The sequence below is a fragment of the Puntigrus tetrazona genome, chromosome 1 (genome assembly GCF_018831695.1).
Source record: "Puntigrus tetrazona isolate hp1 chromosome 1, ASM1883169v1, whole genome shotgun sequence".
In the NCBI taxonomy this organism is placed as follows: domain Eukaryota; kingdom Metazoa; phylum Chordata; class Actinopteri; order Cypriniformes; family Cyprinidae; genus Puntigrus; species Puntigrus tetrazona.
The window spans coordinates 20,096,577-20,121,569 of record NC_056699.1 but is presented as its reverse complement, the minus strand read 5'-3'; the positions used below and the strand labels follow the sequence as shown (position 1 = coordinate 20,121,569).

Below are 24,993 nucleotides of genomic sequence, written 5' to 3'. Positions count from 1 at the left end.
TACAAATGACAAAAAAGAGAGAAACAGCACAAAAATAAGGAAAGGGGCATTTTAAAATCACTTAGATACTTACTTACTTACATCTGAAATACCTATATTTGGAGTATTTTTATATTTACAAAACTAAGAAAAAACTTCTAAAGCACAGAAGCATCCTGACAGAAGATGGATTGATGAAACTCACACATTGGGCTGATCATGGTTGTGAGAGAAGAGTGATATCTTACTTTCAGTTTTGCACATCTGAAAACCTGAAAGGACCGTTGAGGCAAGTACAAACCTTTTTTTCATTCGAATTTTCTTTTTTCAAAATCACATTTTCTTGTGAAATTATATTAACGTCACTTTTTGCATTACATTTGTATACAATTTTTACTTTGGAATGTTTGAAATTGAATGCGTATTGCAGCGGGTTACATTAGAAGGAATAGTTTGCCCAAAAATGAAAATTTGTTGGACGTTGAACCTACCTTGGATCAAGATAGCTGAGTTCCTTCACCTGAGCAGATTTGGAGACATTTAGCATTACAGCACTTCCTTGTCAATCTCTGTAGTGAATGGGATGCTATCAGAATTAGAGAAAAAAATGCAAATAAAAACATCACAATTATCCACAAGTATTCCACACACTGTCAGTTAATATCTTGTGTAACATTTTTCTAACAAATTGAAAAAAAGGTTAATTAAACTGTTGCGTTCATCCTTAATCTGCTATGTTGTTTTCTCCAGTGAAAAAGTCACCTCATCTGAATCAGGAGAGAAATATCCACAGATCAAGGTTTATTCTCAAGTGAAAACAGTTATTCATTGACATAAATTTGTCATTGGATTTTGATGTGAGAGTAGAACAGTGGATGGACCTTTCCACTAGAGGAAGCATTACTATGGATTAAGGACTTATGGACTTATGGAAAGCAATGGTTTAAAGTTAAAATGCCTTGATGATGCAAAAACACAGCTTTTCACTTCCCAAGACATTCACTGATGCACTGGAGTCATGCGGGTTGCTTGTGTACTATTATTGTGATGTTTTTTTTTCACCTGTTTGAACTTTCATTCTTTGGTGAGCAAGTGAAGCTACATTTCTCGAAATCTGCTCTGATGAAGGCACTCATTTACATCTTGGATGGCCTGAGAGTGAGTGAATTTTCAACAGATTGTTTTTTTTTTTGGTGAACTATTCTCTTAGTAAATTTGCTTTAATAGATACGTTTAAGAAGACTACAAGAAGAATGTATTGTTACAGGGTGTTATGGATGTGCTGAGTCTTGCTGGACTCAAACGGAAATCTTCTACTATGAGACTGGTAACACTTCACTTATTCATAATCCTCTGTAAGTCTGACTTTTTTTATAGTCTCCCCAAAACACAGCATAAACCGTGCCCCTATTATGGGTAATGAAAGGTTCATATTTTGGATTTAGGAGTCTCTAACAACAGGTAGACATGCATGCAAGGCGAAATAATTCTTTATTTTTAGCTTACTGTTCATAGACATTTAAACGTTCGTTCAACGATTACTTTTTTCCAAACCCCTCCTTTGTGTTCATTGGCCCTGTTGGATTTTGTTTGAATGTTTATGTAATGGCCGAATAAGCAATGTTTGGGAGGTAGTGCTATTTTTACAGCTTCAAAATGGCACCTAGTGGCAGAGAATGCATTTTTGGCAAAAATGAAAAGACAAACAAGGGGGCAGTAATATACTAATATGTCATGTTGACGTCAACATGAAACCGCTTGGGATTTGTTATAAAAACGACTAGTTTCAGTGATTCAGAGTCGACTCTTTCTTTTTAGAGATAACTTTACACAAAACTGAAATTTCATTTTCAAAAATCCATAATAGGGGCATCTATTGTTCCATAAACAACCTAAAATATCCATAGGATCTTCCATCGCAAAAATAGGTTGAAATTATTGTGTAGTTAATTAAATTAATTTAGTTTTTGTTGTAAATCCAATTTTTATGTTGTTGTTCATATCCCCGCTTTTTTTAAAAAAATGCTAAAAACAGCCTAGGCTAGTTGGCTGGTCTTAGCTGGTTTAAGCTGAAAGTAGCTGGTTTTAGCTAGTCTTCCTGTCTAAACCAATTAAGACCCCTCTAAAATTAGGCTGCTGACCAGCTTAAACCAGCTAAGACCAGGCTGGGAGACCAGCTAAAAACCAGCCAACCAGCTTAGTCCGGGTTTAGCTGTTTTTTCAGCAGAGATGAGAGATCAGTGCTTAAACGATAAACCAATTGTTACTAATCCCACAAACTAATAGCTCAACTCTCCATTTTCTCCATCAAAAGCCCATTGTCAGACACCTTCTTCCCCATCACTTCCGGTCCGGGTCACTGTTCCCTCACCATGGCAGTCTCTCCCGCTCTCTCAGGCTGATCTGGGCCTTCTCTTCACCAACTCCAGCCCCTTTACCTCCACCCAGTCCCTGTTGCTCATGCCTCCATCTGGAACAGCCTCCAAACCTCTTCTCCGAGCTACATTTGGTTCCTACACCATCACACAGGTACTGCAGTCTCGATTACAGTTAATGACTTTTATCTCAAATTAAAAGATAACGTTACTCATTCTGTTCTACCACTTCTTTTCTTCTCAAGGTGATGTCTGAACCCGTTCCTCCTCTGACTCCATCTCTCACTGCATCACTGCTTTCTAAAACCATTGTGAAAGAGGAGGGTGACAGAGGAGAGCGGTTTAAGGTGCGAGTGCTGTTTCATATGAGAGGTGATGCTAACAGAGGAACCTGCGTTACTCTCCATGCTTTCAAACAGACAGAAGAACAAAAAGCTTCCTGCATCACTCAGGTACTGCTGGTTGAAGACACTACACACATGCACAAATCAGGCCAGCATTAAAAGAGATTAATTTTAAAATGGACTGCAGAATTTTTAGATATTTAAATTTTAAATTTAAAAAAATTATTTCAGATTTAGCAATAAATTAGAAATAAATTGCATTTTATAATTGCATAATATGCCTATTATTTAATTTTCTGTAAATGATTCCAAATTTTGACCAGTATATATTATGCAGATTTATGTATTTTTAACTAGACAATCCACTTTGTATTCTTCCATTTCTTCTCAGCCACCATTTGGGTTGTGTGTGGTCACTCTGACACTTTCAAATGACTGGTTTGAGCCTATCCAGAACATCAAAGCAAGCCTGGACCAGATTTTTAAGCAACGTCACCTGAGCAGAAACCGCTCTCGTTTTCGTAATCGTGGGAAAAGGCATCCACATGTGCCAGGAGGACTCAGGGGCCAGTCTGATCAGATTCAGCTCTACTACTCTTCCTTTGGCATTGTGTCCAATCCTAAAGGCGGACCCCCTCGATGTGTGGACGAAGTATTGCAGCAATACGAGAGGCAGTTGTACTACATTGGTCCAGTGAGATTTGAAGATCAACAGATCAACAAGACAGAGCAAAGCTCTACGTGTTTAGACAGACAGGCGGAAGAGAAACTTTGGTTGGATTCCAATGTGCTGATTGTCTACAGCAAAGGGCCTGTAAGAGCTGGGAAACCAGTCAGAGTGTCAGTAAACCTTAGGGCAAATTGTAGTGCTGAGTCACTGACCATTAGGTAACATTAATATTAATTGCTCATTAATTGCACATTTTATGCTATAATAAGTTGTATATTTCTGTTCACCTTTTTTCTTTTTTTGCAGACTAAAAGTGAAAAAAGGGTTGTTGTCTATAGAGGTCCACCCAGTTGCAAACTCGGACCTGTGGATGGTTAATGTAGAAAGGACAACGGGTTCAAAACATGAGGTTATTTCCATCATCAGCCAAAGCACTGGTACTCTTCCAGACAGCACTGGGTAATCTTTCTGTCTGTCTATCTGTCTCCCTTCTGTCTGTCTGCAAATTCAGGGCTGAGGACATCGCACCAAAGAAAAAATAAACCCATCTAAGATATCTGGCAACTCACTATTTTATAACCGGGAAGAACAGGCCTGCTGATAAACATTTATAGCAGAACATATATCAGAAGCCAGTCTGCTTGGCTAGTCTGCCAAGACCACACCAATGCACATTCTGTTTACATTCATTAACTGTCCCGTTGTCATGACTGAATTATACTTGTGCTTCTTTAGATAACACACCAAAGTAAGTGTACTTGTTTAAAGCATGACATATTATACATCCCCAGGGCTGCTAACTCTCACGCATTCAGAGTCATGCAGTTAAGACTGTCTCTTACACCACAAAACCTTTTTCTTACATAATATTGCGAAGCAAAGAGGAAACTGACAAAGAGCTGACAGAGAAGGCAACACAGTGCAGCAGCAAGTGATTTAGACCAATTGGGTCTGTAATTTATTGTACTTTATACTTATACCTGCTGAGTGGCCAGCCTCTCTCACTCATCTTGTACTGTGTCAATACAAACAGGCAGATCAGTGATTTACTTTTATGTTTACACTGTTTGTTTCCGACATGTTTAGAGTAATAACTAATATGCTGTGCAGCCTACCTGGAAATAGATTTGCATTAGAAGTTCCAGAACTTCAGCAGCTATTTTACAGTTTTTAACTGTAGTTTTTTCCAATGTGGGCGACTCCAAGCCGAAGTTGGCAGCTCTGACATCCATTGTTTTATTTTTTGTCTCTGTCACTTTCCTTGTGTTACAGCACTTCTGCTCTAAGCCAGGTATCCTGTCTCTCATTTGAGGCTTTACAAAGAAACTTTGGCGTAGCGATGACTGTCAGTGCTAGCTGGTGGGTGGAGTACTCAACACGCAAGTTTGCAGTATCACCAGACGGCACAGCGACAAGCTTTTTCTTCTTTGCTGACAGAGAAGTGGTGGGCATTGCCCCTATCACAGAGGTAAAGATAACTGCTAATTTTCATATGCATCCAATAAGTGATCATATGGATCACTACCAGAATGACAACTCATTGTCAGTAGTTTACTAAATATTCTACATTTTACCCATAGTATCAACTTGTCTGAGTCTTTTTAGCTTCTACAAAATTTAAAGGACAGATTTAGACAAATTTAGCACTGCATCACTTGTTCATCTATGAAATCCTCGGCAGTGAATGATTGCTGTCAGAATGAGAGTCCAAAAAGCTGATGAAAACATTGCAATAATTACAAGTAATTTTCCCAACTCCAGACTATCAGTTAATGTCCAGTGAAGTCAAAACGTCACTTGTAATAAACATATCTGTACTCTCAGAAATAAAGGTACAAAAGCTGTCACTAGGGCCTTTTCAAAAGATACAGTTTAAGGAATAATATGTACCTTTAAGGTTCCAAAATGGACCCTTTAGGTACAACCTTTTCCCTTTTTGAAAAGGTACCGCCCCAGTGATAGCTTTATTGAAAGTGTGTGTGATTAAGACATTTTTAACTTCAAAGTTAAAACACACAGGCGATTTTTTTAAACACACATGCAAACTATTCCTTAAAGGTTAAATGTTTGAAGCGATGTGTGTAAAGAACAAGATAACATATAGTTTACAGAGATCCTATTCTTTTCATTGGCAGAGCAACACAATTATCAACACAGCTATCTTGACGAGCCAGCCTGTGTCACTTCCTGTCATTGTCTTAGCGGTGGGACTTGATGGCAAAGTATCAGATGTGACCACAGCGGTGAGGTGTCATTCAGCCAACGAAGATATTGTCAAGGTATAAAGATTTCTTTAGAGATCTGCTCTAATTAATTAAATATATCAGCTCACCTGACAGCTCTTTTCTTGTCTGGCAGGTGTCCCAGGATTGCTCTGTGGTTTTTGTGGATGGGAGTGAATCAGGAAGGGGCAGCATCTGTGTGGAGCTGGAGTTTTCTTTGGGAATGCACAGCGGCTCTTTATGCTTGTCTGTGTGGGCTCCTGTAGTTCCACTGCGTGTGTTTCTCTCTGACTCTGTCCTGAGTCCCATCAAAGGCTGGAGCCACTTCAGTGAGAGCAGGTACGCTATTGTTGGTTAAATGTAACAATAAGGTCCCATTAGTTTATGTTAGTTAATGCATTCCCTTTGTGAAAAGAAGCATCCTATTAAAAATAGTATTATATTAGAGAAATAATATATTTTAAATTAATATAATTAAGTAAATGTAATGTTTCGCTCACTTAAAGGAATAATTCACCCCAAAATTCTGTCACAGATTAAGTACATAGAACTTTAAATAAACTTTCAAAGTCATGACCGAAGTATTTCTTTATATATATATATATGAAATCTAAATTTCTTTTTCAGGTGTGAACCAGTTTATCAGAGGTCCACTATACAGATTTTGGCACAATTCAGTGCCCAATCAGCAGCTCAAGGCCAACCAACCTACATGCTCGGATCACCGGATTGGTTTGTGGATGTGACGGAACTTGTTCGAGACTGGCTGAGGATAGAAAACCCATATATTGCAGCTCTTGATAAACAAAGACATCTAATTGGCTTGAAGTCTGGAATTACATCATTACATGTTGGTGTTGGTATTTGAATTAAAAACACCTAAAGGGTTAGTTCACCAAAATTATAAGTATGAAGGTAAAGGTGGTACAATTGTTCTGACCTTCAAAATATCTTCTTTGGTGTTCAAAAGAAATAATACAGTCCTACGGGACATAATATGTAAGCGATTAAATAATGACAAGATGTTGGTGAACTATTCCTTTAAATATAGACTTTCCTTGGTTCCTTCTCCCCTACTGCTTCACACATCTCCCATATGTTTTTCAAGGTGATATCAAGTCAGTGGGATGGAGTACTTGGAAGTGCTAATGTGATTGTATCCTCCGAACCAGTCACTCCTGGTGACCTCTCTGTTCAGTTGGTTGGAGGGCTTGGCCTGTCTATTAATTCAAGTCCTTCTCATCCATCTATCGTCACAGCAACAGTGAACGCTCACAACACACTGTACAACCACGGCCAAGTCAGTAAACTGAGTATTACCATTTTAACACTATGGTTTCTAGCAGCCTTGTTCTAGACATCATTCTCTCCCCTCTTTTTTTATTAGGAAGCATCCATCAGTGTTTGGATCCAGTTTGATGATGACACTACCATACCTGTAAATGCCTTCAGTGGGATTCCCTATACTCTGCATCTCTCCTCTTTGGCTGAGTCCGTGGTTGCTGTGACACCTGCCCCACACCAGCGCATTTTGGCACAAGGTGATGGCGGTGGGCCTCTTGTGAAAGCCGAGCTTCTGGTTTCCACATGTGAACCGACATTTAACTACGTTGAACCAGAAGTAATCCAAAAAGGAGGGGGAGCAAAAAGATTGGCTAAAGGCTCTGGCTGGATAAGGGTGAATCTGAACATGGATTTTTGGCCAATGGGGAGTGAGGAAAACAACTTTGAGATGCATGACGTGACTGATATGTTTGTCGACTCCAACACGGATCTTTATGACAACTTTGAAGATCAACAAATGACTGTAAATTCCACAGGCGACTATGACGGTAATGATGTGTTCAGAAGAAATGACTTGGAGCAGGCGGTTTTGATACCCAACCATGAAGAGAGTGCCGTGTATTTGTCTCCTGGGGTGGAAAAAGAGAGGAAAGAGGTTAAAACTGCCGATAGACAAGTAGAGATTGGCATTGGAGCTGTGCTTTCCCTTCTCTGTCTCTCTTCTCTCCTTTTCCTGATCAACTGCCTACCATGTGTACTCAGAGAACAGAGGAACAGAGAAAGACAAGAGGAAAATGTAAAAGACTCAGTCGAGGAAGATGAGGAAATTGGAGAACAGCAAGACGAGAAAGCAGAAGGAAAATCGTGCAGTGAAGTGGTAACAGAAAAGAACAGAGGGGAAAGGAAATGACTTTTGACATTCAGAATACCACACATTGCTTATTACCTCTTGTATAACCCGAAAACAAGTCAATAAATCTTTATTTGCCCTTTACAGTTATGTAATTATAATTCTGACCATCAGTTTTCTGGGTAAGATGTAGGATTATGGTAAATTATGTATTTTTTTGTTATTATTAATTTTCTTTTAAAATGAACAGAATGGGAAAGGCAATATGTCCATATGAATGCGTTGTAGAAAACATGAATACCACATAATATTAATTATTAGTGAACTTTTTTATGATCTGAAATGGTAATTTATAGTCACACGTACACGTACACACGTTTTTAGACTTTTTTACACCACTCAAATAAAGGTGAAAAAGATTCAAATATTCATGTTATTTTCCTTTACAAAACTGACGTGATTCTTATACCATCTAACTAGTTGTTTTTGCGAATACAATTAACCACAATGGCAATCAATCCGAAAATCCACACAATTTGACGTAATCCTGCGAACAATTGCGAAACACATTTTTCAGATTTTATACAAAGTTACACAGTTTAGTTTGTTACACGTAATACTCTCGGCATCTCTCCCTGGTGGTCTAGTGGTTAGGATTCGGCGCTCTCACCGCCGCGGCCCGGGTTCGATTCCCGGTCAGGGAACGATTACTTTTTTGTTTTTTCTCAGCTAGGCCATTTGACACAAGAAACCTTATTGTAAGTTAGAGTTCAAAATAATATATTGTGCTAAAGCGCCTGTGAACAGTGCTGATGTACATATATCAAAGCATCGAACGAGGCATATTATAATCATGTATTAGCTAGTATGTAAAATTTACCAACATACATTCTATTTCACAAATGAAACGATAAAATATAAAAAAACCTACAAAAATATCAAAAGACAAAATACATAATATATAATATATTGGATCAGAGAACTAAGAAACCTATCTGCACTAAATGAGCACAGGTTACACAATAGCAGAGTGGCGCAGCGGAAGCGTGCTGGGCCCATAACCCAGAGGTCGATGGATCGAAACCATCCTCTGCTAAAAGCCTTTTTTTTTGGTGTTTTAAATGCAATGTTTTTTTAAGCATTTCTAAAGAAAACTTTTTTTTAAAAGCTTTACCTTTTAAGACTTTTATTTCAAACTTATTATCATACGAATCTCTAATGAGCTAAATGGTGCATGAATTGTAAAGATTACAAAAGATCTTTAAACAACAAAAAATAAAATAAATATATAAAACAACATAAATATACACTTACATGTGTCAAAACACATGCGCCCAACGTGGGGCTCGAACCCACGACCCTGAGATTAAGAGTCTCATGCTCTACCGACTGAGCTAGCCGGGCTGATACGCCGCACTTATTAACAAAAATATTCGACACAAACAACAAAATATAACGCCACATCATCAAATATAATACCACATCATCAGTTAAATATTTACATTACTTTCATATTATCATTAAGTATACTTCAAAACAGCACACTTTTGCACTGTTAATTCCGTTAATAGCGTGTGGTAAGGTAAACACTCATTGATGCATCGTTCAATAGTGCTAGTGCACCACCTGCTGCTCACTTTTAATATTACAATTCACGGACAGTCAACATTAAAACACCGAAGACAATTGCTTTAACCGCTGCTAACATCTACCGACCTTAATCTTCCTGCAAATGTTTCCGTTTATATTTCATAAGCCCCTTTTCTTTCTTGCGTATATTATACCATGAGTATTATAATGATTCCTTTGAAATTCAGAAGACCGCTGGGTTCATAAGAAGGCAATGGATTGGAAGCCCTGCATGGTCATCAGACGTATTATATCAGACTCCTCCACAGGAGGCCGACTGCTGATGTGTCTTGAGGTTGCAGATCCAGGCGAATCGTTTCCCACAGCGGGGACAGATAAAAGGTTTCTCTCCTGTGTGAACTCTTTGGTGTTTCTTGAGGTTGCCTGCCTCTGTGAAAAGCTTCCCACACGTGTCACACTTGAAGGGCCTCTCGCCCGTATGCACTCGCTGGTGGGCCACAACATTGGACAACCCAGGGAACGCTTTTCCACAGTACTTACAAACGTAGCTTTTCCGCCTACCTTTCTCCACGTGCTTTGGTAGCTGCAGCCCGGCAAGAGAAGCCCCAGGCTGAGTTATGTTAGACATAATTTGGGGTATCACAGTGAAATATGAAGGGTTTGTTCTGCTTGCAGTCTCTGTCTGAATCACTTCGGGTCTACTGACGTGGTCTGATGCTTCAGTTTGGCTCTGCCTTAAAATGGCAGCTTGATTCCACCTTTCCTCTTCTCTAATGGGCCCCTCTGCTGCATTTCTGACAGCTCGGGTGGATGAAGATCCTTCCCGTCCACCTTTGGAGCTTCTAATAGAGGACACAGTGTCTGACTGGACCAGCATACAGTCTTGATCCTGGTCCGACTCGGTGTATGAGCAGGATGGGTGTGTGGGCCAGTGAGTAAAGCTGGTTTTCGGTTCGTCTGGTCTGTCATACAACAAGCAGTCTGCTCCTGACATCTCAGTGGCAGTTTTTTCTCTGCTGAGCACATGCTGGCTTGTAGGTGAAGTTCTGCTTTTCATCATTCCCTTGTGTGAGTGTCCCGAGGCTGTTAGAGCGGCAGTTTCTCCTGTTGTTAAACCCTTGTTAGGTCGACCAGCAAATCTTTGATACTGATGTTGAGAACTACTCGGACTGGATTCGATGGTACCTGGATGTAAATATGTTAAAATACTGTACTTTTAATCAACAAATAGCTCTTACTTTAAGATGACATTGAAATCTGTTTAGTAAAATAGTTCATTTATGCTAAACACACACTGTATACATATGTGTATATACATATACACATATGTATATATACATATGTATATACATATGTATATATATATATATATATATATATATATATATATATATATATATATATATATATATATATATATATATATATATATATATATATATATATATATATATATATATATATATATATATATATATATATATATATATATATATATATATATATATATATATATATATATATATGTTTGAAAGATTAATCTGTTTCCTTATTTTAATTTCCTCACCTTTTATCTGTAGTCCTGTAGATGGAGAAATATTAGCTCTCTGGCTCCTATCCAGACCATTTTCACTCAAATGGGAAAATTCCACCTCTATAGACTGGAAACAAAATAAAACTACATTAATGTTTGTGGTTGTTTTATATCCTAATGTGGATTATGTTCACTTTGCAGCACTTGGCACTTCTTAGCTCTGTCCTAGTTTTTTTTGCATCCTAAGAAAACAGAAAATCAACAAACCTTCTCTGCACAAGGTGCAACTGAGCTTTTGGCTGGTGAGGTAGAAAGTCTTCCACTACAACTTTCAGTATTTGACTCTGCTGAGGAAAGAGAACGGACGGTCATTTTTTTGGATACTAAAGGCCTAACTATCTCAGCTTGTTTTTTGTGTCAAGCTTCTAAGATCCTAATGGGTTATGTGTTCATCTTAACCCTCCTCCTCCCCATCACCACCACCTTCTAGATCTGCTATGAAGTTTTTTTTATTGCAGCAGAAATTGACTGACACTTTGTCTTATTGTGAAAGCATTTATACCTTCTCTTTCACAGTGGTAAATTCTTATTATACCAAAGACTTAACTCAGCACAAACGGTATCAAACTCTTTTGCAACTGACTTGAGCACCAAAGAGAGGACTGCTTTTTTGGCCCTCTACTCACCATCTTGCACAATTATGGCTTGTGTCTGGCTTCTTTCCCACTGGTCGTTCAGATCCTCCTTTATCATTATTGTGTCTGGCTCTCCATCTTCCACCTGTCTTTGCTGCCGAACACATGAAACAAGGTTTTATGTTACAAGATGGCCCTGGCTGGCACAAAAAGAAAAGTGGGTACGTATTTTATGCTACCGTTGAACAACCAGAGTATGATTTATTAGTATTTATCAAACGCTGTGTTTCCTTCAGTGCGGTTTGTGACTCTAATCATTGATCAAAAGGTCTGAAATCACATTTTTGCACAAGTGCTGACTAAATTCTGGATATTAGTTAAATAAGCTTTCCCTGTCCTGGTAGATTTTACACTTGTGGTTGCAAAGGCATATGACCACCAGATGTTTTACTACATTTTTCTAAGACCAAAGTTAATCAAAAAACAAACACAATGAAAGCAGAAATGTTTATTTAAAAACGTTCAACACTTATTACACCAAAAACTGCATTACTTTGTCTACAGTACACCACATGACAGAGATTTACTCTGGACTCGCAAATTAGTGTATATATAAACACTTTTACTCATATGCCTATTGATCAAAAATCAATGTAAATCAAGTATATCATGTAAATGAAAGTCTTATCCAGAAGAGATATGATGGAGGCATGATACAGACTCATTAGCAGTAATCTAGTGATCATTTATTGACTCCTCCTAGAGACAGCATTTCCTCCGCAGTTAACATGTCAGGATGGTATTTCTGTTGGTGGTTTTTGAGGTTTCGTATCCAGGCAAACGTCTGTCCACACTGGGTACAACTATACGGCCGTTCTCCTGTATGGACTTTCTGGTGTTTTCGCAGGTTTCCCGCCTCGGCAAAGAACTTCCCACAGGTGTTACACTTGAATGGCTTCTCACCCGTGTGAATCCGCTGGTGGATCACCACCTTTTTGGGACGGTTGAAAACTTTTCCACAATATGTGCAGGCAAAAAGCTTTTCACGGGGAACTCTGTCGCTTCTAGTCTGAGCAACTCTTTGTTGGTTAAATATGACGTCCCTGACACTGTGGTAGCTGTCCCCGTCCTGCATCTTTGAAGATGTTGATGCCACTGCTGCAAAGTCATTTGTCACCGGAGGAGGATTGGAAGAAGGCAAGAGGATCCTGCTATCCTGACGTTCCTCCCTCCCATATTGGGGGTAAACACGTGGAGCCTGGCTCTTCCCACGCGCTACTTTGCTACCCCACACAGAAATGTCTTCCCCTTCCTCTGCAGAGTCGACGTCAATGACCTCTGAGCGGCGCAAAGGGTCTGTGCAGTCAGCTGATCTTGCATCGTTCACGTATGTGCAGGAACGCAGCCGCAAGTCTGCATTGTCACTCCCTTGCATAAAATAATCCCTCATAGGACTGGATTTTCCATTCACATCAAACTTTCCTTCAGCATGTAATTCTACGGGCTCTTGGGATATCCCCTTAACAATCTCAAACTCTGGCTCAGATTTAAGCGCAGTGTCAGATCCACTGACCTCCAAAGACGGCTGCTGCATCCCAGAGAGCTGATCATCATCTTTCACCATCTGAACATCACCAAAACCTGCCTCTCCAGTCTGTGATGGCGTCTCTTTTACTCCTGAAAGATAAGAAACAATGTTAAGGCAAGCTTTAAAATGGACGTTGTTAGTTACCCATCCTCTTATGATTTTATATTCTTCTATTCACTCACCACCATCTCTGATGAATAGTCTCTGCTGTGTTTGGTCCTCCTCAAACATCTCATCCTTTATCAGCACAGTGTCCGCTTCTGGTAACATGGTCTCTCCTGTCTTTAATGAAAGTAAATGTTGCATAAACCTTTATATATTTGTATGTTCGACAATTCATTGCAACTGTTTTAACCATCTATCTACGACAGTCAATGCATCTTAAATATGATTAATTTTTCTATCATTCGTTTGTTCGTCTATGTTTTAGTTGTCAATCTATGGATAGATCTACCAATAATTTATATCAATGTAAAGAGCGAATCTGTTAAATGCTTTTAAAAAGCATGAAGATATAGATAATATAGTCAAAAACATTTCGTGTAAAGCTGTGATTAATCGCAAACAAAATTCGTGTTTTTGTTAGCATAATATATGTGCGTTCTGTGTACATTTATTAAGTATATATAAATACACAATTTATTTTATGAATAAATATGCGATTAATCGTTTAAAAGCATAGCTTATATCTATCCGCTGGGCCCCTTACTACAAACATCACAATGAAAAGAAGTGGCTAAACCAGTTATCATAATTATCATAAAGAGATAACGGCTTACCTACCATATTGTTAGCTTCATTATTATCTTGCTGAGCAGCAGAGTCTGTTCCTCCACCTCTCCACAGTCCGGAGTTAAACTGAGCTCCATACAGCACGTCTGAATGCGTCAAACAACACAAAAGAGTACTTTAACTACATTATCATTTATTTGGTGTGACAGAGACACTGGCGGTAAGTTTTAATAGCATATACAGGCTTTCGTGATCACACACCGCTAGTTTGGTTCCTGTATTTGTCTGACAAAGCGGCGCTCACTTGGACCCGGTTAGCGCGATTCAGCGAACTAATCCTCCTTTCTGCAAACCCTCGAGCCATCTTTAGCTCCAGTATGTGAAGTTTTCTCTTCAGGGCCTTGTTTTCACGCTGGCACTGGGTCATCTGCAAGTTTATAACCGCGTAGTCGTCGTCTACGAGTTTGCATATCTCGGCCACCGCTGCATTTGCCAGCACCTCCATAATGGAAGCTAACTGAGTCTGGAAAGCGATGCGATTTGACATGGTTCGCGTCTAACCGTCCTACAGCACGTTTCAGTAAACGCTCAGTGATTTGGGAGCTGGGTGAAACTGATACAGAATTCAGAAATTTAAAGGCATATCTTAAAAACGCCGTGGGAATAACACTCATTTGCTCGGGTTTGACATCGCTCAGCACTTCCGGTCAGTAGTAGTGACGTAAAAACCATAAAGACTCTTTCGCAGCGCACACCAATCTACACAACACTGTTCACCAAATGCATTTAACCTTAATACAATTGTGTTTGTTGTTTTGGCCATTCTGTTAGTTTATAATTGTTCATAAAAATTGTGTTTATCGGGCTGTATTGTTTCGAGTGGATATAAGTATTTATTTTTTAACTGATCTGAGCTTTGCTGAGATTTTAGCCTTTGAAGCATTTCGGTGAAAGATGTAGAGATCTCGTAATATAGTGGGAGTATAATATTCTTTGGCATACCAACAAAATACATAAATAATACATGCAACATATTTGGGTTTGTAAAAAATAAAAAAAAATATTTCTTTTATTTTTATAATGTGCATCAGTGTTACATAGATCAGTAATCATTCCACAACATTTTGTGTTAATTAATAAATAACGAAATTAGTGGGGAGAAATAATACACTTCACATAATAAATATGAATGGCTACTTGTGGAGACTATATTTGACCCTGGACCAAAAAAACGAGTAGCACAGGTATATTTGTAGCAATAGCAAACAATACATTGTATCAGTTAAAATGATAGATTTTTTTTCTTTTATGCCAAAAATCAATGTGATATTAAATAAAGATGATGTTCCATGAAGATATTTTGTGAATTTCACACCATAAATAAACGTATATCAAAACGTAATTTTCTAAGAACTTAGTTTGTTTTGCAGCCTCAGATTAAAGATTTTCACATAGTTGTACCTCAGACCAAATACTGTCCTGTTCTAACAAATCATACATCAATGGAAATCTCAATTGCCCCTTATGACTGATTTTGTGGTCCATGGTCAAATTACAGATTGAATTAAATCATTCCAAGGTCCTCAGAGACTACCTCCATTGTTTGGCTTAGCTTCTTTTCATGGAAAGGCTTAGGGGTTTTGGGTGGTTTGTTAACTTTGCTGTAGATGGGTTGGTCGTCCTCAGGCATTTTGTTTTGTTGAGAGATATTGTTTTGAGTTGACTGTACAATCTCAGGTACGCTATAAATGGGCTCCTCAGTCTTGTGGTCAAGTATTTTACACGTGTTTAGTTTGACATGGTCGTACACCTCAGAGTACACGGGTTCTTGCTGCTTGTCTTTGCTTGGCATCATCTTGACATGGTAGTCAATCGCATCGGTAGGGTTGGCTTGGACACAGCTGTTAGGTTTTGTGTGGATGACATCTGCAGGATCAGAATACACTGGTTCTGATTCATCCCTACGATGAGATGGGACGGGATCTGTCATTATAGCTGCATACACAGATTCATGCAGATTCATTAAAACAGCAGGGTTTGAATACACAGGCTCAATCAAGCTAACAACACCACCACCAGGATCTGAGTGTGTGCTTTTTATGGAGCTAATGGTGTCGGCAGGGTTTGCATACACGGGTTCGGTTAAGCCAATAGGACTTGCAGGTTTTGTATGTACAGGATTTGACACAGCATATATGTTTGGGCCGAGAGTTTCTGCTGGACTGGGGTTCAAGGGCAGTTTTGCATCTGAAGACTGAGGGCTGTTGCTGCCCTCCGTGTCAAACAAATTAAAACTTTCCGGGAGTCTGGGCAGGGGCGAGCGAGGAGAGCGAGAACGTGGAGAATGTGGCGAGTGCCTGTCTCCAGTAACGGCGAGGCTCTTCTGTTGGCGAATAGCCGACTCAATGAGGCGAAGGATCTCTTCACTCTGTCTGGTCTCAAAGTTAAAGGTTCCAGCGCCCGATTCGCAACGCCTGCCTGCTTCTATAGAGAACAGCATCTGGAGAGGAACACAGAAAAAGTGTTTTCACTAGTCAGTGTCACGTGATCCTTCAGAAATCATTCTAATATAAAGATGAGAGTCACTTTTGTTCAGTTTAATATGCCCTTGTGCATGAAAGTATTAATTTATTAAATAATTGTATAATAATGACACTAAAATAATTTGTTTTAGTTAATAATGTTTAATGTTCCTTTTGGGTAATTATTGTTAAAAGTTTATTGTTTACCTAATAAAAATCAGTCACCTTATAATTTCTACAAAAAACATCACATTCCTATTGAATTTTATTTAAATAATTGGTATTATGTCATTTCTGTTATGTACATGTATTTTTCCGCTGACCTTATCTCGGCCGTAGCGGCGCAGCAGCTTGTATGGCCACTCCATTATGGTCCTCCTGGTCTCCAGATCTTCAAGAACTAACATGTCCTCACCGGCTTGTAGCCAGTAATGTCCTTTCAGGCCACATCGAGCTGAAGCCTCGTTCTGCAGTACAAGCACTTTAAACTCGCTCACTGAAATGAAAGAGACGATCAGAATTAAACTTAAAAAGCTGAGGTTATGGCAGTGGTTTATGTTTTAAACCAGATCTGCATCAAGGTAGTTCAGCGTGGTCTGATGGCTAGTTAATTAAATTCAGTCTGTATGACATAGAAAGTGGTGGGAGGGATACAATGATACATTCTACCATTGTTTGTACTTACGTTGTTCTCTGGACATGTAGATCTGATTGTCCTCCATAAGAGGCACCGGCTGTGGCGCGCTTTTAGCGTGTTTCTGTAAAATGATTGAATACCGTGAGAAACAGGTAGTGTAGTAAAGTTTCATATTATTAATGCTTTTACTTATGTTAAACTTATGTTAAACCCTCACCTGAAAGGCAATGTTACAAATAACGTTCACCCATTCTCCACAGCTTTCTTTGTCTGCTGCAAACACAAGCCTTTTGTCCTCTGTCTCCACACAGAAAGCAGCCATGTTTTCCCCTGGACAAGCCTCCGCATGAGGAGGCAGCTTGAAGACACTCACGCAGTCGGTCAGACGCACAACTTTCCTCTCTGGATGTCGTCTGACCACCACAGTTGAGCGCTCGTGAATGGCCTCTGATAATTCTAACCGAGCGACGCCGTGACGACTGGCCGGATGAAGGGCCAACCAATATCGCTTCCATTTCTGTTGACAACAAACAGAATATTATTCATCATTATATTTATAATTTTCCTTCATCTGTGTTTCTGTAGCTTCATAATAATAATAATAGTTTATGTTCATAATAACGAACACGTCTACAGCATTAGAAAGCTGGATGTATGTGATGTAATAATTACTCATTCAGCCAATCCCTCGTGTACCTCACATTTACCTCACATGTATTGCGTGTGTAAGGCAGGGCCTGAATCTGGTACAACGTGAAGTGCACTTTCATGAGGGTGTGTTTTTTTTCAGTGGAATGTGCTGTAATTCAGAAAGCGAGGCTAAGATGTGCACACCAAGTTTCAACTTGTAGAGGCAGTCCCGTTCCATCGGTCTCATACCAGAACATAACCTTACACCAGAGAGTTCATGCCAAAACACAGGGGCATGGCGAGTTATATTAAAAAGTGCAAGCAAATGCCATCAGACCTAAAATCATTTTATATGACTGCCCTGCTTTGTTTCTCCAATCTTTCTGAATGCTACAAACCATAATATAAAACTGCGTGTAACATCACTGTTAACCGTTCGTGAACTATTTCAATAAAACAGTTTTATTTAGATCAGCTATCAACATTTTTGTAGTTTAGACTAGACAAACACAACAAACGTCTGCCTGTTTTCAATACCAAAAATATAAAAATATACATGACACAAATACAAATGACAACACTCAATGATGTCTTACCTCTCCATGTTTCTGATGTTGTAGGTAAACTTCACCTTGTTTCCTGTGAGTGTCCATGTCTTAATTTCTGACAGCACGAAAGAGTGCTTTAACAAATAGTTTATCCTTTCACAGCCCAATGTGTGACCTCCTTTAACTGTTAGCACATATTACCAAACCTATTACAGGAGTTAGAGTATGGTAAGCTTAGACTCCACCTCTCAAAGAAAAAAAGACAGCCACTGTTTGATTTAGAGCCATGAACATTTGCTTGATTTATGCTTTAATTACGCATTTTAATGTCTGTTTGTTTGTTTGTTTTTTAAAATTTCCTTAACATTTATGGCTCAGTTTGGCCTATTCATATAAATAACAATATTATGACAATATTCTAAAAACCTTCATTATCTCATGGCCAACTATATAAATATCATGCTTTTTGTTCTCCACAGAAATCACCCTTTACTTGGACATTAGGTATATTTTTAAAACAATATACTTGTATAATGCACCCCACTAATTCTTCTTATAGCTTTCAATAACCAAATTTACGTGATCATTTAACCGTTACAATTATATTTAAATAAATATAGAAATTAATATTAAAATGTAATGTTCTGAAGTATTTAAAATGTAGTATGTTTTTCTTTGGAAACGCTCCCTTTCTGTACAGTCTCCAAACCTCATTTCAGAAGAATTGTACATGCACGGACTGGCACACAGACATAAACTCATAGACAGACACAGTATTATCTTATGTGCAGTGAGCAATAGTCTATGAACAGTCATTGGCATAAACATTTTTCTCAGTATTACTAAATAAAGGATTAAGTATATAAAACCTGTTATCAACCTCTGACATAATTCCACTGTGTGTGAGATCATTACAATAGCAAGAAATAGCCACAGCAGCGGGTCCAGACTCTTGGTCATCACTTCATCTTGGTTGCTGTTCATATTTTCTGTTCCACAGATCTCCAGCCAAACTTATTGTGTTCTTTCTTTAATAACTCTAACGTGGCATTTAATCGTAATTAATCGTATCAAATGACTATTGTTAAATCATTTTACAACTATCAATAACTATGTAACCATAATGCATGAATCAAAAATTCTAGAATGTTAATATGAAATATTATTTGCCATTATTAGTAGAAATAATAAAGCTTTTTTCCAAAAGGTGCAGCAGTTTTGATGAAAAGCGTTTCCCGTCTCCAGTGTCCGATTAAGCAATATATAGCATGTCTACTTGGGTAATCCAAATAGTGCACCAAGCAAATACATAAAATGTAAACAGTCACAACATGAAAATTTGTCTGAGCGGTTCTGGACTGATGTTTAACCTGTCCAGTCATAGAGTAACCACAAGACTACAGACACTGGGAAAGTCCCTCTGAATACATATACTGAATTTGGCAATTACTGGAATAATTTACTCATAAAATCTAAATTAGCTGGAAATTAATTTAACCTCATGCCATCAAAGGTGTATATTAGTTTGTTTCTTAATCTGAATAGATCTGGAGAAATGTAGAAATATAGTTATGTCCCTTGCTCACCAATGGATCCTCTGCAGTGCAGTGGGTGACGGCAAAATGAAAGTCCAAACAACTTAATGCACAAGACTCCAGCCTTCTGTAAAACTGCATGTTTATAATTAACAAATACACCAAGGCAATTTCAAACTGTTGCTTATGGCTAATATACAAGTTCTCTATCCGTAATATTGCTTTCTCCAGTTTAAAAGTTAATTTTGTCTGAAACAGTAACTATGCAGATTAAACACTATTTACAAGCAAGAACAGGTTAAAACAGTTCCAAACATTCATGCTGGGTGATTTTGACATGAGGAGAACAGGGGATGGGCTTTAGTTTCATAAGATGTTAGTTGTTGAACTGGCGTAGTATGGATGATAGTGCTGCTTTTATCAGCGGTTTGGACTCTCCCTCTGACGGCACCCATTCCCCGCAGATGGCCCTTTGGTTAGCATATATGATGTTTCATTTCTCCAAATCTGTTCCCATGAGAAAACATTTCACATCTTGGATGGTCTGAGGATGATTAAATAAGCTAATTTAGTTTTATTTTTCGGCAAACTGCTAGTTAAGGAACAGAAGACAGAGGAAGAAAAAAAATTACTTCACATTTTTTAAAATAATTCTTCTGAAAAATTCTTAATCTTCTACAGGCCTAACTCTATTGACCAGTCCAGTTTATGTGAAGTCCTGCCAAATCACAAATCTCCCCTAATTTCATCTGCTTGAGAACACCCAGGGCTGAAGTTTAGTTTACTTTAAATGCAAGCAAGCAAACAACAACAAAAAACAGCATGGGACAGAACGACGCGTCCAAGAGGGAACCTGCTTGTTTTATTAGATTTTTTTTCCATTTTTGTTAATGCATGTTGCACACTGTGACAGAACTTCAACAGAGGAAGGAAAAAAGAAACCGGGAAAAAAAAAAAAAAAATGTTTCTGTGAAAATCCCTCAAAAGTTGTCAGCTGCCACCAGTTCAGTCCATCATAGAATGGTCCACCCGTCAACAGTCCTTGTACGGTCAGGTTCCTTTGTCCCCCAGCCTATTCCCCTCCCACTCTTATGACACACGCCTCCCCACCAAACCTCCTTTTAAAGAAAATAAAAAAGACAAAAAAAAAGAAAAGATGGCAAATGACACGGGGCAAACTGCTAGTCACTATCACAATAGTGGAAATCACATAACTGTTCCTCTGAGATTAATACAAAGATCTTCCAGGAGAACTAGTCACAATCTGCAGCGGTCCAATAGGAACATTACACTGAGTAACCCGCCCACGTTATACATGGAGACAGACGGAAATAAAAAGCTTATAGAAGAGCATCCAGCACCCCCCCACCCACAAGCCCCACCCCATCAAGCCCCACACAACCCCAGGAAGATTGAAGTATGTGTGAGGGTGACCCCTGGCCACCAGCGGTCACATAAAGTCTCTATAAAGGAGCCCCTAACTGGAGGGTCTCTAGTATTTCACACCTGGAACAAACTCCTTGGCCTCTGGGTTCAAGCTGCTCTTGCGCTGTGGAAGAAAAAAAAAAAAAAAAAAAAAAACAGATGAAGTACATATTACAATATTAAAATCTCGACAAAGATTCTTTGAGGGCTATGCAGTGGTTTCCTTTTAGGAAGGATGTGGGGCTCGTTTTGCGTAAATACCTGTAAAACATGCATCAAATCATCATGCTGCAATACTTACTGCAATGTCTTCGGCGTTTCCGTCACTGACCGACAGCCCGCTGAGCTGCTGTTGGATCTGCCCTACTCCAGGAGGAAGGTCTCTGGCAGGAATGAACCAATCCTGATCCTCCTCCTCCAACATCTCCTGGAAACAGCGCTCAAGAAACTCCTGCTCCAACAGTTCTTCCTCCACCTGCAGGAAGTTGTCAGAGCCATCAAAATTTTGTTTATTTGAAAAACAAATATAAAACGTGTTTGAATTTTAATGTGCCGCTTTTTAAGACTCATTATGGTAGTTCTTCTGACTTGCTGTAGTTTGTGAAACATTTGTAAAAAAACAAATCAGACGGTAACTTGAGACACAAAGTAGCAACAGACCGTCTCGTGCAAATAGTCTACCAGCCAAACTCGGATTATTTTGTGTTTATATACAGCAATAGACAATGGTTTGCATCACAACATGAAATAATTTCTCAAACAATCAGTACTTGATCACTAAAAGTAAACAAAAAGCGCCCTAAAGAAATCCAAGTAACTTCTACACTACATAGGAATAGCTTTATTCACTTAAACCCATGCCCTTCACGTCAGCATCCATGTGTTCAAATGAAAACGCTGCCTTATTGCATTGAGCCAATTCTTTTAGCATTAACACAGCACTATTGCTTAAGTAACATGACCAACCACAATGTGGTCAGTTTAAAAAAAAAAAAAAAAAAAAAAAAACGACAGCAAATGTGATTTGAGAACTACAGCACAAGGGAAGATTAACAGTGAATGAATTTTGCCACGCATAAACCACAATCCACTCCACTTGGATGGAAAACAAAGCCTTCAACATCCAGCCTAAAATGTATTGAAGTGACTGCATGTGATTTTTTAACAACCACTTAAATTAAAATTGTTTTACAGAAGAAAAGCAAATGTTTGCAATGATGCAAGGGGGAGCAATGTGCGTGTGGATTATTTAATAACTTGTGAATCCTGTTTAGAAGTACACATACAGCAGGGCTCATACTGACCTGTCTATTGTACTCCTCTTCGTTCTCCATCCACATGTACTCCGCGAAGGGGTTGGCATCCCCCTCCTTGTGTCCATTCACAACATTCTCATCCTTCCCCGATCCGCTGCCTCCTCCTGGTGTCTTTGCTACCTCTGGACTGTTAATATCAGCAGGTTCTGGGGGTGTAAAATACCGGTTCCATTCTTAGTACCTCAAACACGCGTAACTTGATTTATGGGGATTTATTATTCACTGGATACAATTAGTTTAGATTACATGCATTCAGTAAAACTTTACTCAACGTGCATGTGTTGAGAGACACAAGTGAAAAAACCATACCCAAATTTAAGTAATTGTTATCAAAGTAAGAATGATTAGCCCCCTCTGTGTTTTAGACTGTCTCGCGCACGAACAAAAAAAAACCGTGCTAGCAAATTAGACGTTCATTATTACAAAACGAAGGCACAATAACGTTTATTAAGCTCTTCTAATACCCGCGACACGACACAGTGAGTAACGCACACGGTTTAAAGAACATTATATAACTGTTACTAACTATCAGTGTGTTGCATAAATGAGACAAAGAGGAGGTCAGTCGACACCATCTTTCTCCACATGGATTTGATTCATTGTAACATGAGGCCTGGCCAAGGCTCCAGAGAAAACGTAACTACAGTTTAAACCCTTTTTAAAAGTCTCGAATCAAAACAGCCATCTTGTGGCTGTAAGATATGCCCTACCTTCGAATAAAACACTTGCTCTAACTTCACGTTTGTGAGCGTGTATTGTGAAGCTATGCGTGTTAGCACGAGCCATAACAACAACAGCAGTCTTTCCACGTGAAAAAAACGTTGCCTGGCCTCGCAGAGCAAGGTTTGGGTGTTATTTGAACGCTACCGAAGCGAAAACGGACGCTAGGTGTTTGAAATGTTTAAGTTTAAACGGTTTCGTGAAGCAAACGAGGGAGCGTGGTGGATGCGTGAGTTAGCCACACGACCGCATCACACACATCTCACTAGGCCTCCGATCCATCTACACTGCGCTTTACACGAAGTCCGCCGAGCGACCATACAACGACGCAATCTGCTCGATATTGCACGCTGAATGTGTCGATTTACTTCTGTGTCGCTGCTCTACGCATTCAGCGACGGCTACCATTTTACAAAACAAAGAGTGAGAGCAGCACACTGCACTTACAAAGTCAGAGGATTAAACGTGGCTTCTTTCAAAGAAGTGGGATGTTAAGAGGACTTACCCGGCATTGTGACGCTTCTGTCCCTCTAATCTATCGCCAAATAAATCGACTAAAAGAGGTAATTTTCCTGTTTGCAGCGACACCGTTACCTGGCTAGATTTCAACCCTACGTCAGAGTGCTCATGTGGGCCTTTCAAACAAACATGTCGCGGGCGCCTCCTAAGGGCGATCGGCGGTATTTCACAAGATGATTGCAAAATGGCCAGGAAACTGTCGCATGTAGCTAAAGTGCATTTGCAGATGCATTGACTTATTTCGCGTAATTTTAGAAAACTGGATCCATTCGCATTCATTCAGGTGTCATTTTAATAGCCATTATAATAATAATAATAATAATAATAATAATAATAATAATAATAATAATAATAATAATAATAATAATAATACATTTACTTATTTCCGTAAATTGATCGATCGATTTCACTCTTTTTTTGGTAAAGTACATTTTTAACATGATTTTTGTCTTTTGGAAGGCATCACCACACATTCCGGTGGGATTTACTTGCATGCAAATTCATTGGAAAAATACTTGGTTTAACGCCAAAACACATCTCTCTGCCTGTACTTGAAGGTGGCTTGGATAGGAACATTTAGATCATCGGTGCACAAGCACTGACAAAGAAATCAAATGTAAAAACGAACGCGCTTGTTTTATTTGGACAGGTGCGCTGACATAGTTTGGATAAAGCATGAGGTGTAACCTCTTATGAAAGTCTCATTAACCCAGATTTGCATCTGATATAACCCACTCAATTGTTTAATAATATAACAGCCTGAGTTATTTAAAAAAAAAAAAAATAATAGTAAAAAAATTTTTTTATTTATTTACTTTTAAGGAAAAGATCGTAATCGTACGTTTATACATATGTATTAGTATATTAGTCCATGACTCTTGACAGCGCTCCCTGGTGGTCTAGTGGTTAGGATTCGGCGCTCTCACCGCCGCGGCCCGGGTTCGATTCCCGGTCAGGGAACGATTGTTTTTGATATTAGATCACTGGCGCTGTTCGTTTACCCTTAATGGAAAATAATCAGCCGAGAAAATATTTTCTTTTGTTTTCAACACCAAAGAACAACAAAGAAACTCATAAAGGTTTGAACAACTAGGATGAGTACACTTGACCCTGGACCACAAAGTCAAAGTAATTTCTTTTCCAACTTTTTAAGATAGTAATAGATAGAAAATATTTGGCTAAGATACAACTATAATGGACCACTTTGAACCATGCAATGTATTGTTGGCTGTACCCATTCATCTTATGATGGATGTCTGGGGTCATAAATAATAAATGAACTGGTCTCTTTAAAGCCAAGTGAAGTGTATTGGGGGGTAAAAATCGGCCCCCTGGCAC

The 24,993-nt window shown here is 38.8% G+C and overlaps 4 protein-coding genes and 4 non-coding genes across 10 annotated transcripts; 4 read left to right on the top strand and 4 right to left on the bottom strand.

Moving 5' to 3' along the window:
- Positions 1-1,125: 1,125 nt before the first annotated feature.
- On the top strand, positions 1,126-8,266 carry tmem132a (transmembrane protein 132A). Its single transcript, XM_043239288.1, has 11 exons — positions 1,126-1,334; positions 2,294-2,508; positions 2,600-2,806; positions 3,090-3,586; positions 3,675-3,827; positions 4,641-4,836; positions 5,504-5,647; positions 5,727-5,929; positions 6,218-6,440; positions 6,699-6,890; positions 6,978-8,266. The coding sequence occupies exons 1-11, from the start codon at positions 1,253-1,255 to the stop codon at positions 7,782-7,784; spliced, it is 2,919 nt and encodes a 972-aa protein (XP_043095223.1). The 5' UTR covers positions 1,126-1,252; the 3' UTR covers positions 7,785-8,266.
- Positions 8,267-8,356: 90 nt separating this feature from the next.
- On the top strand, positions 8,357-8,428 carry trnae-cuc. The gene has a single exon. It is a non-coding gene; the product is annotated as a tRNA-Glu (tRNA).
- A 320-nt stretch (positions 8,429-8,748) lies between these two features.
- Positions 8,749-8,820, top strand: trnam-cau. The gene has a single exon. It is a non-coding gene; the product is annotated as a tRNA-Met (tRNA).
- Positions 8,821-9,055: 235 nt separating this feature from the next.
- trnak-cuu lies at positions 9,056-9,128 on the bottom strand. The gene has a single exon. It is a non-coding gene; the product is annotated as a tRNA-Lys (tRNA).
- Positions 9,129-9,331: 203 nt separating this feature from the next.
- Positions 9,332-14,722, bottom strand: si:ch211-89o9.6 (zinc finger and SCAN domain-containing protein 21). 2 transcript variants are annotated; one of them, XM_043238719.1, is made up of 8 exons: positions 14,065-14,722; positions 13,855-13,949; positions 13,254-13,353; positions 13,057-13,160; positions 11,535-11,637; positions 11,116-11,195; positions 10,882-10,975; positions 9,332-10,499 (listed from the first exon to the last, which is right to left on the bottom strand). In XM_043238719.1, exons 1-8 carry the CDS (start codon positions 14,348-14,350, stop codon positions 9,607-9,609), a joined length of 1,755 nt encoding a protein of 584 aa, XP_043094654.1. In that variant the 5' UTR covers positions 14,351-14,722; the 3' UTR covers positions 9,332-9,606. The 2 variants fall into 2 exon arrangements, with proteins under 2 accessions (XP_043094654.1, XP_043094663.1); XM_043238728.1 differs by having other exon boundaries at positions 11,116-11,192.
- A 115-nt stretch (positions 14,723-14,837) lies between these two features.
- On the bottom strand, positions 14,838-19,546 carry dok1a (docking protein 1a). The gene is made up of 5 exons (XM_043238876.1): positions 18,189-19,546; positions 17,180-17,479; positions 17,011-17,083; positions 16,649-16,821; positions 14,838-16,303 (listed from the first exon to the last, which is right to left on the bottom strand). Exons 1-5 carry the CDS (start codon positions 18,243-18,245, stop codon positions 15,368-15,370), a joined length of 1,539 nt encoding a protein of 512 aa, XP_043094811.1. The 5' UTR covers positions 18,246-19,546; the 3' UTR covers positions 14,838-15,367.
- Positions 19,547-20,515: 969 nt separating this feature from the next.
- On the bottom strand, positions 20,516-23,799 carry paip2b (poly(A) binding protein interacting protein 2B). 2 transcript variants are annotated; one of them, XM_043239246.1, is made up of 5 exons: positions 23,642-23,799; positions 22,405-22,562; positions 21,402-21,575; positions 21,182-21,224; positions 20,516-20,793 (listed from the first exon to the last, which is right to left on the bottom strand). In XM_043239246.1, the coding sequence occupies exons 1-5, from the start codon at positions 23,646-23,648 to the stop codon at positions 20,765-20,767; spliced, it is 411 nt and encodes a 136-aa protein (XP_043095181.1). In that variant the 5' UTR covers positions 23,649-23,799; the 3' UTR covers positions 20,516-20,764. The 2 variants fall into 2 exon arrangements, with proteins under 2 accessions (XP_043095181.1, XP_043095193.1); XM_043239258.1 differs by having other exon boundaries at positions 20,516-21,224.
- Positions 23,800-24,543: 744 nt separating this feature from the next.
- Positions 24,544-24,615, top strand: trnae-cuc. Its single transcript has one exon. It is a non-coding gene; the product is annotated as a tRNA-Glu (tRNA).
- Positions 24,616-24,993: the final 378 nt, after the last annotated feature.

Bases quoted from the DNA above. Each gene is read 5' to 3' on its own strand.
- si:ch211-89o9.6 (XM_043238719.1), bottom strand. From the start codon at position 14,350: ATGTCAAATCGCATCGCTTTCCAGACTCAGTTAGCTTCCATTATGGAG. The intron at 13,354-13,854 runs GTAGGTAAGCCG...CTTTCATTAAAG, and splicing joins ATAATGAAGCTAACAATATG to ACAGGAGAGACCATGTTACC. The intron at 11,196-11,534 runs GTGAGTAGAGGG...CTCTTTCCTCAG, and splicing joins AGCCATAATTGTGCAAGATG to CAGAGTCAAATACTGAAAGT.
- tmem132a (XM_043239288.1), top strand. From the start codon at position 1,253: ATGGATGTGCTGAGTCTTGCTGGACTCAAACGGAAATCTTCTACTATG. The intron at 5,648-5,726 runs GTATAAAGATTT...CTTGTCTGGCAG, and splicing joins CCAACGAAGATATTGTCAAG to GTGTCCCAGGATTGCTCTGT. The intron at 5,930-6,217 runs GTACGCTATTGT...TTTCTTTTTCAG, and splicing joins AGCCACTTCAGTGAGAGCAG to GTGTGAACCAGTTTATCAGA.
- paip2b (XM_043239246.1), bottom strand. The intron at 21,576-22,404 runs GTCAGTATGAGC...AACTTCCTGCAG, and splicing joins AAGAGGAGTACAATAGACAG to GTGGAGGAAGAACTGTTGGA. The intron at 21,225-21,401 runs GTAAGTATTGCA...TTTCTTCCACAG, and splicing joins GAAACGCCGAAGACATTGCA to CGCAAGAGCAGCTTGAACCC.
- dok1a (XM_043238876.1), bottom strand. From the start codon at position 18,245: ATGGACACTCACAGGAAACAAGGTGAAGTTTACCTACAACATCAGAAA. The intron at 17,084-17,179 runs GTGAGGGTTTAA...ATCATTTTACAG, and splicing joins TTTGTAACATTGCCTTTCAG to AAACACGCTAAAAGCGCGCC. The intron at 16,822-17,010 runs GTAAGTACAAAC...CTTTCATTTCAG, and splicing joins CTACATGTCCAGAGAACAAC to TGAGCGAGTTTAAAGTGCTT.